At 36.9% G+C, this 12,281-nt stretch overlaps 2 protein-coding genes across 2 annotated transcripts; both read right to left on the bottom strand.

Annotated features, from left to right (window-relative positions):
* Window positions 1-911: 911 nt before the first annotated feature.
* Window positions 912-2,248, bottom strand: LOC147921065 (sufE-like protein 1, chloroplastic/mitochondrial). Its single transcript, XM_087502311.1, has 2 exons — window positions 1,364-2,248; window positions 912-1,277 (listed from the first exon to the last, which is right to left on the bottom strand). Exons 1-2 carry the CDS (start codon window positions 2,163-2,165, stop codon window positions 1,201-1,203), a joined length of 879 nt encoding a protein of 292 aa, XP_087358437.1. The 5' UTR covers window positions 2,166-2,248; the 3' UTR covers window positions 912-1,200.
* A 264-nt stretch (window positions 2,249-2,512) lies between these two features.
* On the bottom strand, window positions 2,513-6,071 carry LOC104766799 (phenylacetaldehyde synthase). Its single transcript, XM_010490752.3, has 14 exons — window positions 5,757-6,071; window positions 5,470-5,575; window positions 5,234-5,366; window positions 4,880-4,952; window positions 4,531-4,761; window positions 4,270-4,433; window positions 4,052-4,192; window positions 3,917-3,976; window positions 3,657-3,821; window positions 3,509-3,565; window positions 3,374-3,438; window positions 3,141-3,264; window positions 2,928-3,065; window positions 2,513-2,835 (listed from the first exon to the last, which is right to left on the bottom strand). Coding segments are annotated over exons 2-14 (1,473 nt in total). The 5' UTR covers window positions 5,472-5,575; window positions 5,757-6,071; the 3' UTR covers window positions 2,513-2,715.
* Window positions 6,072-12,281: the final 6,210 nt, after the last annotated feature.

Raw genomic sequence — 12,281 nt, 5'->3', positions numbered from 1 at the left:
TAAAATTAATTTAAAAATTGGATAAAAAACATAATGTGCCTACTCCCTTCCTCTCAACTTTGGATTGTGACGATCAACTACTGTAAGACTTACATTCTAAATTTAAACAAAAAAAATTATGATACAGTTTTCGTTTTTTTGTATTTTAAATTAACAATCATAAGTTACATGGACAAACAACATTATTATTACTTTTGTCGAACGAACCAAGAAATACCAAAACTAACGAACCAAGATTATTATCCGAACACAAACAACAAACTGGGACATACAATTTTGATAACCGGTTCTTCATTCCTGAGAAAGTGAGAATTCCAAAATTGTCCTCCTTCTTCACAACCCGCTCTTTCTCTTCTTCTCTACCAAAAAAAAATCATTGTCTTCATCTTCTTTTATTAGTAAAAAAAGAGAGTTGGTCTCTTTGTATTTGTTTCTTAAATCAATCAAATAATAAGGCTTTGAAGATTGTTTTTCCCTGCATCAGTAGGTATCGAGTCAATTCTTCTTTTGTTATCAAATGATTCGTTAATACGTCTGGACAATTTCAAAATCAGAAACATGAAATGAATATAAAAGTTTTAATAGCTGATTGATCTGATTTTAACTCATTTGGTTGGGAAAACATGAGCTGCTCTCTTCCTTGTCTTTCTCAAGAGGTTCTGGTCTCTTCTTTTCAGGGGCAAGTTCCTACTTAATTAACAAATCAATTTAAAAAAAAAAACAAGTTCTGCAATACTCTAACATTAGAAGAATGTTTATGATACAATTCCTACTTCATCCAAAGAAGAATCACCCTCCTATTCAGAAGAATAGTCATCGTTTAGCTTAGATGGAGATTCCTTTGCAAGGGTTTTCTTAGTCTAAAAAGCAAATTAAAAGGACAAGATGAGTATAAAGAGAACACTGCAATATTTAAACTCAAGTTAACTAAATTTGTCACATTGTTCACTACAAATTAAACAACGAGACTGGCGTTATACCTTTTCTCTAAATGAATTGCAATCAAGGTATGCAAAAGTCACACACATAAGAAGAAGTGATCGAAACGTTACCACTGAGTGTACATATCGAGAATAACAATCTTATCACCGACGGCTTTAACGATTGGTCAGAACGTATCCTTATCAACCTCCGTAACCTGGCCAACACTAACATTCACTGTTTCTAAGCTACACCTCGCCACGCACCTCTTACCGGAATTTAAAACACCACCACCACTACCAGAACAGAACTTGATTCTCGGTGCGACCAGTGATGATTGATGAACAGAACAAAGTCTTGAACACGACAAGGTAAAAAAGAATGGACCACAAATTAAATTGAAATCAAAACCAGTGATGCATGAAATAGAGCTGATGCGAACCTCGACGATGTCGTATTGTGACGAATGCAGAAAATTCCTTGTCAACCACAAAACTTTCTCCACCGTTTGTTTCAGGAGTAGGTACGAAGCTGGATTCTAAACTCTCTCCAGAACTTGAATCTTCCTCACCTTTGACTTCCAAATGAAGAGCCTTTTTCTGCATCAACTTAAGCATATTAAGGAATCCATTGTTTCTAGAAGGAGACAGACTCTGCTGCAAACCAAGAAGAAGAGCAAAATCAGGCGTAACCCTCAAAATCTCAGGGACAGGTCTACCAGATAAACCCTGGACTAAAAGAGCAGCAAGCCCTTTAGTGATAGATGAATCAGAATCAGCTTCATAGACAACGTTGTGTTGGTCATCGAAGAAATCCCTAACCCAAACCTGAGAAACACAATCTTCAACTTTATTCTCCCTCGTCTTGAATCGAGGCTCGAGTGGTTTAAGATGTTCTTCGTAGAATATAAGCTGCATGTATTTAGCTCTCGGCTCTTGTCCCGATAGGAATAACTTCACTATCTCTTGTAGCTTCAGAGGAAGCTCTTCGATTGGTTGAAAGTCTTCAGAACTCGACGGAGATGAAGCTGATGGTGGACGAACGTTTCCGGTTGAAATTTTCTGGAAGGTGATGATCGTCCAACGAAATAAAGGGAGTTCCGAAGGTTTTAGCAGTCGCAAAATCAGAGCTTTGGCCGGATATTGGACAGAAGAAGCAAACAAATACGAAGAACATAAATCACTGCGTTTAATCAAAATCGTTTTTGATTTGCTTGTCCACATAAGGAAGAAAAAAACTGACATGTATTAATTGTTATAATTTGATAGGCTAACTATTTTAATTGATGTATCAGTCTCTGCTTCTATATAAAAGTTGATGTGTCAGAAGAGGAGAGCAACACATTATATAAAAGTTGATGTGTCAGAAGAGGAGAGCAACACATTGTACTTTTATTGTATTGATAACTTTGTTTAGATATAAAATTATAAGATATCAAATTTGAGGGAACAATTTATAGTTTTGAGCAACACTATTCATTTCTCTATTTTTCGAGCAATAATTGAAACACAGTTAGAGATGGTATTTTAGGTTTTATACCAAATATAGAGTTAGAGCAACATTTGGTGTACCATTGGATTTGCTCTAACAATAAAATACAAACTTCTATATTATTATTAGTTACGTAAATTAACCACAATCAAATAGATATACGTACATACAAGATCACCGTGCTAAAGTGTACCGACATTCACCTTGTTTTATTTTATTATCAAATCAAATTAAACCAAACCAAACCGAAAAGCTTCGGTTTGTTGGCAAAAACCGCTTTATTCTTGGTTTTTCATATCATGTTTACTTGTGAAGCAAGAAAGATGCTTCATCCTGAATAACCTTCCACGCCTCCTTCACGTGCTTCTCCTCCGTCAATGGTGCTCCTATGGCGCAACGTAGAACGATTTTTCCCGACAAAGCCTGTCTCCCAAGTAACGCAAATACATTTAAATTGATTCATTAACAACATTATTCAGCTAGATCAAGAACACGAAGAAAGACAAGTCACTTACAGTGTGAGAAATGAAGAGTTTCCCTGAAGAGTTCACTGCGTCTAGGAGTTTGCGGTTTTGGTTATTACACTTCTTTTCATCGTTGTTTGCAGGCACAATGCGGAAACAGACAAGAGAAAAGATTCGAGGTGTGACAATCTGCAAACGAGAATAATCCGCTTATTAACCTTCTTGCAAGAATCTTTTTCCAGAATAAGTTTTTCTAACAGTTACCTCAAAGTTAGGATCTTGAGAGACAAGTTGTTCGAAAACTATAGCCAGTTTGATATGGTTTCTGATGTAGTTCTTCAAGGTCTCAGCTCCATAGAGTCGTAAAACCATCCATAGTTTCAATGATCTGTCAGTAAACAAAACAAAACTCAGATTGTGTGTATCTATGCAAATGTAAAGCAGATCCAGCTAGTCTTCAGAAATCTCAAATTTGATTTTCTGCGAAAGCAAAGAACCTGAATCTTCGTCCGAGAGGGATTTGCCAGTCTTTGTAATCAACAACCAAGTTTGCCTGAGAGGCCTGGCCAAATATATAAAGTTTATATTAGGACTAGTAATCTTTTTTTTGTGAAGAACAAAATATTTCTTACCTTGTTTTTGAGAAACTCTGGATTAGTTGAAAGCGCTTCAGTGAGAGAATCTTGATCCTGTTTTCCAAATATTAATCCTTTTCTTATATACGTAAAGAGAGAAAGACAGGAGAATTTGAGATTAAAAGTGTACTGATCTATACTATACCTTTACCCAAAGAAGTGAACAATCAAAATTAGTGAGGAACCATTTGTGAGCATTCATGTTAAAAGAATCTGCAGTTTCTACACCGTCGATGTATTGTCGGTACTCTGGACATATACAAGCACTTCCAGCGTACGCTGCATCCACGTGAAACCATATCTCATTGTTCTGAGAAATGTAGCAAGAGAAATAGCATCAGCAGTACTTTCTATGCCTTAAAAGTTTCTTCTATGAAGTTTTTGCGGAAATGGGAAATAACTAACGTTAGCGATCTTTCCTAGTGCAGCTAATGGATCAACGGCGGTTGAAGAAGTGGTTCCAACCTGGAATATAACAAATGAACTTTTCAGAAGAAATGCTTCAACAGGGTAAGCAATTATTAATATGCTAGTTCTTACATTAGCGCATAAAAAGAATGGAATCAGTCCAGCTTCAAGATCCCGAGAAACAGCTTCTTGAAACAATTCTGGACGCAGAGCGTAATTTGTAGAGGCATCGGTTTCTAGCATTCTGCAGTTCTCTGGATGGATTCCAGCAATCTGTCAACAATTAACCAGCAGAATATTAGTTTCCTATTTTACAAAGACTCTTTGATTTCAAAATATGCAAAACGCACCTGGCAAGCCTTCTGTAAAGCTGAATGAGTCTGGTCAGAGGAGTAGACAACGAGCTTCTCAAGTGTGTTTTTGCCAACGCTTCTTAAGGCTTTATCGCGGGCAGCGAGCAGAACAACAAGAACAGCTTCACTAGCTGACCCTTGTATCACTCCACCTCCGTTTCCTACAATATATTTATCAATCAAGTCACACTTATTATTAGGTCTAAGGTCTTATTATAATACAAGCAAACAAGTTTTGTACTGTTTTGAAGTGATTACCTTTGGACATAAACTCCTTGGGTAGGTTGAGCAGTTTGGCAAGCCAGTCAAGAACGATCATCTCGAGCTCGGTGGCAGCTGGAGAAGTAACCCAACTAAAACCAACAATACCAAGACCAGCACTCAACATCTCACCCAAGAAACCGGCGACACTGCTGTTAGAAGGGTAATAAGCAAAGAAACTCGGACTTTGCCAATGCGTAACTCCAGGCAAGATCTTCGACCGCACATCTGCCAAGAAAAAAAAAAAAAACACAAATAAGATGGTTGCATAAAACAGGGGCTTAGTATGTATCTATATGTTCATCAGAAAATGCTCAACAAAATGAAGAAATAATGTAATCATCACCATCAAGAACTTGATCTAGAGTTTCAGGGTGGTCTGGTGCAGAATCAGGCAAAAGCTTATGAAGATAACCAGGCTGCATCACAACAAAGTTAAAAATTCCAAAACAGTTGTGAATATATTAAAGCAGAGAGAAGATATTAACACAACAAAAAGAAGAAACCACAATGTACCACCAGAATTTGGTCTTAACAAATTTAAAAGAAAGTTAGGTATCTCACAACATCCGGGAACGATAAATTTCGAAACTTTATACAAGCCCAACTTCTCACAATCCGAATAGGTTCTATATAACAAAACCCATAATAAACCCAGACCAAATTGATATGTTTCAAGAAAGAAGAAGAAATGGGTGACCTGAACTTGACTAAGAACAGGGAAATCTTCAATGGTTTTGTAATAATCGGCAATGAAATCAACCATTCGATGTCCGTATCCTCTCAGTTGCTCTGAATCCATCGGCTTCAACACCTTCTTACTTCCATTTTCCCTGAATAAAATTACAACAACAACAAAAATCAAATAAGTTTCGTCTGAAAATCTTGCCAAAAAAAAAAAAATAAATAAAAAATAAAAAATAATCAGTGACTTACATTTTTTTTTGTGTGTGTTCAGTTTTGTATGCCTTGAGAAGCTCTCTTTCTCTCTGATTGATTTTGGGTTTTCAGTGGGAGTGGATATCTCTCTTATTTATAGGCCCTGGACGTTATTTATTTATTTATTATTTAACAAAAAAAGAAAAAAAAAATTGAATGAATCAAATATCTTCCAGGTATGTTTATTGTAACCACTCAATTCGTTATCAATAAAAATGGATATGTCAAGGTCACGAGACCAAACTGATTTTGTTTGTCAGACAGAAGAAGTGGGGAAACTCAACTGGGAATTGAAGTTTCAGAGAGACATTGTTCACATCTTTTTCTCATGTTTCTCAACTCTTTCTTCTTTATATGTAGGCAATTATCACGTTTGATAACTTTGCAGTGAATCGCCGACCTAGCTACCTCTGCTGAGGTTAAATCTTTGTTTAGATAGTGATTCTCGAATATTCTTTTATATATATAAATAAAATGATGACGACCCTAATAAACCCAATCATACAAATTAAAATTGAGTTTTGAGACTTGGGGTCAGCTATTTTTTTTCGCTATAAAGATCCTCACGTACGTTGTTTCCTAGTAGACGAGGCTGAGTTGGAATGGAATAGTTTGAGTGCGAGAGATATAAGAAGCGAGAGATATAAGAAGAAAGCTATGTGATTGCCATGTTTCACGCCCAAACACACAAATAACAAATTAACAACGTCTTAAAAGACTCGCAGTTTGAGAAAAAAAGTAGTTTTTTAAACCAAGTGTTATTGGAAAATATTTATAAAAAGTTTTATATATATTAAAGCCCAATAATGGCATAGAGATATGTAATTTTTTAATTTCACGTCCTGAAAAAACTCTAACCATAATTTATATGGAAAAAAAAAATATCAGTACGGTTAACCTTGGGCATATTATCCGAATCCAAACTCGACTCGAAGTAGAGATTTGGTTCGGGTTTGGAAAGTGTGTAAACTCAATAGGGTATAATACATTTAAGGTTCGATACCTGATCGGATTTGGGTATTACCTAAAACTTGAAGAAAAACCCGAAAGAAAACCCGATACCCAATATACACACATTATATTACATATATCTTGAATCCCTAAATCTCTAAATCCTAAAACAATAGATTCTTTTTTTATCGCATAGACTGTTTGGTTTCCCATCTTCCAAAAAAATATAAAATCAGTTTTTATCTCCAAATTTTCAAACTGGAAACACCAAATCGAGTTGTCGCATCTTCTCCTCCTTCTGAAACTTCACGGAGGAAATCAAAGGTTCGTCTTCTTACTCTTCATCTTCTGTTTTGCATAATCTTTTAATAATTTGCTAAAATGGGTAAAGTACAAGTAGAGAAGAATATTCTTGTTCTTTGCTCTTGTTTTGAGTGATTCTTAGAAGGTTTTAATGGTTGGAGATTCTGATGGTGAAGTCTTTGTCTTTTGGTGTGAAGCAGTTTGGTTTTGATTTGATTATAGTTTTTCTTTTTCTACGGATACAGAAAATATTTTCCTTGATTGATAATGATGATGCATTAGTAATATAAGTAACTTGTACCTTCAATTTTTTTTTTTACTTTTGGTTTGAATGTGCTTAAGTTTGTTTAGCTCTCTATTTTGTTATAGTTGCTAAGTTGGTTCTAATTTATCTTTTAGTTTGTTTAGGTTTGAGTTTTGTTTTAGTTTGAACTAGTTTTTAAAGTGTTACTTATGATTTGCAGATGGATTCATCATCTCCAAAATTTTATGATGAAGAGAGAGATATACACGAAGAAGAAGAGTTTTTAACACCTGAGTCTAATCGAAGGAGCAAAAAGAAACAAACTTGTAATACCGGATCGGAGTCTGATCAACCTGAGTCTAAGACCCAAAAGACTCTCAACCCAAGATCAAATGCATGGCAATATTTCACAAGATTGAAGGACAATCGTGACAAACGTAACTGCAACTACTGTGGAAAGGAATTCAGTTGTCTAACAAAATCAGGGACAAAAACATTGTGGAATCATCTAAAAAATATGCAAGCCATATTTGGCATGGGAGGACTGTCAAGTTCCTAGTGAAGGTCAACAGGTTATTAATAAAAATGGGAGTTTACAGTCTGGAAACGTGCCTAAGCATATTTGTAGAGAAGCATTGAATGAATGGTGGTGATAGGAGAGTTACCATTGTCATTTGCAGAAGGAGTGACACTTAAACACTTGTGCAACAAGGTGATGCTTCTATTTACTTTTTCGGCTTGTTTTAATATACATGATTCCAATCGATGTTTTTTCTTATGTAATCCACTTAGGTGAACTTGTACAAGTCGCATTCAAAAAGGACAGCAGGAAGAGACATAGTAAAGATGTTTGTTGAGAGGAAAGCTACTCTTAAAATATGGTTTCTCACTACCAAGCAAAGAGTATCTCTCACAACTGATATATGGGTTTCTTCTGTAACTGGTACTGTTTTTTTGTAAATCAAATTCAATATATTTTGATCAATGTTTTTGCTAAATTAGTGAAGATTCTTATCAATGTTTTTTTCTATTCTCAGGTTCAATTTATATGGTTATAACTGCCCACTACATTGATAAGAATTGGCGTTTAAAAAAGCTAATTATAGGATTCAAGCATGTTGAAAATCACAGAGGTAAAACAATCGCCAATACTCTTTTAAAGTGTCTTGCTGAATAGGGGATAGAAAAGGTGTTTACTGTGACTATGGGTACTGCAACTGCTAATACTAGTGCTCTGAGTCAATTTCAGTCTGCTTTCTCTTTAATTAGTGAAGATTCTCTAGTTTTGGGTGGAGATTTTATGCATATGAGATGCGTGGCATATCATTAACTTGGTAGTGAAGGATGGAATGGCTGAAATTGATGAAAGTGTGACTGCAGTCTGCAATGGAATCTCATATGTTAGATTAGGACCAAATAGGAGGAAGTCATTTCAGCTTAGAATAGACTATGGTAGGTTTTCAAAGGGAAGTTGCCACTAGATGTCTGCACTAGATGGAATTCGATATTTTTTATGTTGACTAGGGCATTAAAGTTCAAAGGAGCATTTGATAGGATAGAGTTTGAAGATAAGCTGTATAATGATCATTTCTTAGAGACTGAGAATGGAGTGAAAAGGATTGGACCTCCTCAGATAGATGATTGACGTAAAGTTGAACTGTTAGTGAAAAGTTTCTCCATGTTTTCTATCATGCGACATTGGTTGTATTTGCCTCTACTACTATGAATGCATACAAGTGTTATGGTGAGATAGTTAACATAGCAGTAAAGCTCGAGTTGCTTTGTCATAGTGTTGATAATGACGTGAAGTAAATGCAAAGAAGATGTTTGAAAAATTCGACGTATTGGGATGGCATGCAGAACATCAACAAGATGTTGATAATTGTTAGTGTTTTCGATCCAAGAGAGAAGATGCAATATGAAAATTTGTGTTTTGAGGAGCTATATGGGGAAGAGAGTGTAAGAGCTAAGGCGTTGTATGATTCAGTTTTGAATATCATTTGTGATATGTATAAAAAATATTCTACAAGATACAATGCAGCAACAAATGAGGAAGTTTCTCATTCTCAGTCCTCAACTCAGAATACTCAAGAGAGGCAAACAAACCGAGTATTTGACTCCATAGAGGATGAGTTTGATGGATACAACCCGGTGAACTATAAGTATGATACATTGCATAGAAAGATTGGAGTTAGAAATATAAATGAATTGTATACTTATCTCAAGGAAGAAGATGAGAATCCTGAATTGATTATGGGAATTGAGTATGATGTACTCTCTTGGTGGAAAGTCAACAGTGGCAAGTATCCTATTTTGTCTCCGATAGCTAGGGATTTCTTTCCTATGCAGGTGTCTTCAGTTGCTTCTGAAAGTGCTTTTAGCACTAGTGGAAGGATAATAAACCCATATAGAATTTGTCTCACACACTATATAGTGGAGATTTTGATGTGTACATAACAATGGCTCAAGCAAGACATTAAGTTTGAAGAAACTGTGCTTACAAATGCACATATACTTGCTGACTTTGAGTTTGAGGATGAGCTTGAAAGAGGTTTGTTTCTTATCTTGCTTACAATCTGAATATTTTTAGTGTTAATTCAAAAACTTATCTCTCAATGTTTGTAATTGTCTTTTTCAGAGTTTGAAACATCATCAGAAGAACCTTAAGTGATTACATGGCACAGTGAAGATGCAAAAGAGGAATGAGGAACCAAAGAAAGATGTTTTGGAAGATGTCTACTTGAAGTTCTCTTTATATTGGAATACTTGAATTTTTTGATTGTTTGTAAAATGTTTTAGAAGACTTGAATTTTTTATTTTTTGGTTTAACATTGAGTTTAAGTGATTAACTTTCAGGTTAAGTGTTTAACATTCACTTTAGGTGTATAAACTCAATCATGTTCGAATCGGGTTTTTGAAAATCCTTTGGGTTCATCGGGTTTCAGGTATACCCGAACTAAACCCGAACCCAAAAAAACCCGACCCAATAGTATATAAAACCCGATCGAGTATTATAGGTGTAAACCTGAAAACTCGAACCCGAATGCCCAAGGCTACAGTGACATCAAACACAACAAAAAGAAGAAAAATGAGTTATGGACGTATCCTTTACATTTTGTAATTCAACACAAGTTTTTGTGAATGGGTATGTGGTAGAAAGAATCACATTTTTCACATTTAAAAAAACGCATAGCATTTAAACTCACTATTTGGAAGAAAAAAAAGACCTGGAAAATGCGATCGACTTAAACCTCGTTTGGTAATAATGACAGTATGACACAGTTAATAGTGGTAAAAGGTAAGAGCAAAAAAGAAACAATAAAATAATTTAAAAAATAAGTGAGATGTTCATTAAGTTACGTATGTAAACAATATTCCTTTTTATTGGCTCTCTTGAGCTAATAAGTTGTTGTTATATAAAAAAAAGTGAGATTATAAATAGTTTCTTAGAAATGGTTTCTGATACTCATGTTACATGTGCTAAAATATCATTGATTTAACTTTTTATTTCTAGTTTAAATATTAAATAAAAAAACTAAAAATAAAAATATTATATTTTAGAAATGTAATGGGTTTCTACCCATTGGAGGTGGTCTAAAACGTGAGGATGGTTCAGCGTTTGGTGTTAAAAACGTCTCTAGAAAAAGTGAAAAAGTAACTCTCCTAGGCACACTCCCCGAGGAGCCATCTCTGGTCTTTGTTTCCTCAAGATGGCTGAAAGTCCCCGACCCCGGACCAGCTACGGCCAGTGAGGTTCTCTCGTCCCAATTCACTACTTAGTCATATTTTAGGGCTCATTCTTTAAACAATGTTCATTCGCATATTCTGTGATTTGATGCTTAGAGTCTATATCATATAAACTTAGAGTAAAGCAAACATTCATGTATTAGATTAAATCATCAAAGGATTCGATACAACTTATAAGTTTGGATAATAAGCTAGTACAAGTTGAATAATCGATCCAAGCTACCCATATCACCACCACTCATCTTCCCGGCCATGAGTCTCGCGCCTAAGCAATTCCTTTCCCGCGATCACCCTCCTTTCCTGAAACCAGGTAGGCATCAATAACATTTCCCTTAAGTCGTACAATGTCATGCAATGCACGCTATGTACTAATATCCGTCCAGTACAGCGGTCGGCCGGTAGAGAGTTATCCCGCGCATCAGTTCGGACGGTGTACCGAGGAATCTGTACAGATCCCCGTCCAGCTGCCGAGCAGCGTTTACTTTTCTCCGTCCGAACCGTCTGTACTTGGACACTCCGGATGGTACGCTGATCGGTAGGGAGGTAGCATGCGCATCAGTTTGGTCGTATCACGGCAAATCTAGCGGTTCCCGATCCACTTCCAAGCCTCACCCTCTTTTCTCCGACCAACTAGACCAACCAGAGCATTACATATGCTTATGCTCGATGATTTAACTACCCAATCCCTCAGAACCCATAAGGTCGGTACTTCACCGTACCTCTGTCACTCAAACCTTACTCGTAGAACTATCGGCCTTAGAAACTTTTCTCTCGATCTCTCTCTCGATCACAGTCGAGATTTTACTAAATGTTCTGATTTCCGCTGATGTCTTGGAAATGAGAGCCATGCCCTCTGTATATAGGGTACTGGCCGCGGTTTTGGCCCTAAAAGGCACCTATCGGACAAGTCCGTTTTATCGCTCTCGTTCGATCATGCACTTTCGGTCATACCTGTTCGGCCATGTCCATTCGGCTGTGCCCGTTCGATCACAAGCTTTCTAGCTGACCTGCGCACCGTCCACTACCTTACAGTTGGCCGAGCTGGATCGAGCTCCTTGGCAGCTGGTCGAGCTAGTGGTAGCTGACTAGCAGCTGGTCGAGCTAGTGGTAGCTGACTAGCAGCTGGTCGAGCTGTCTAAAGCTGGCCGAGAACTGTCCGTAGCTGGCCGAGAGCTGTCCGCAGCTGGCCAAGAGCTGTCTGCAGCTGGCCGAGAGCTGTCCGCAGTTGGCCGGCATAGGTGGTCATTGTCTTTATTGGCTTGTCCCATACTTGGCTTATTTTCCCTCATTGTCCGAGCTAACGAGTAGCTCCTTCCCGACTTGTCCGAGATCTCCATACCATCTCGAACCAGGTCCCGGCCTACGATCCTATTCAGGATCGCGGGAGTTACAATGGCATTCCCTCTTTGACGATCCTTCTCCGACGTTAGTTCCTATTTACCAACAACTACCTTATGGCAACTCTCTTTGTGATATTTGAATCTCTCTCCAGCGTGTTCTACCGGTTTTTTCCGGGTTTCTCCGGCGGATTTAACTTTCTTTGACCTTCTCCGTATCCACATCT

This window comes from Camelina sativa, chromosome 19 (assembly GCF_030686135.1).
Source record: "Camelina sativa cultivar CO46 ecotype springtype chromosome 19, ASM3068613v1".
Lineage (NCBI taxonomy): Eukaryota > Viridiplantae > Streptophyta > Magnoliopsida > Brassicales > Brassicaceae > Camelina > Camelina sativa.
Note: the sequence above shows the minus strand (reverse complement) of the source record. Positions and strands in the feature narration are given on the sequence as shown.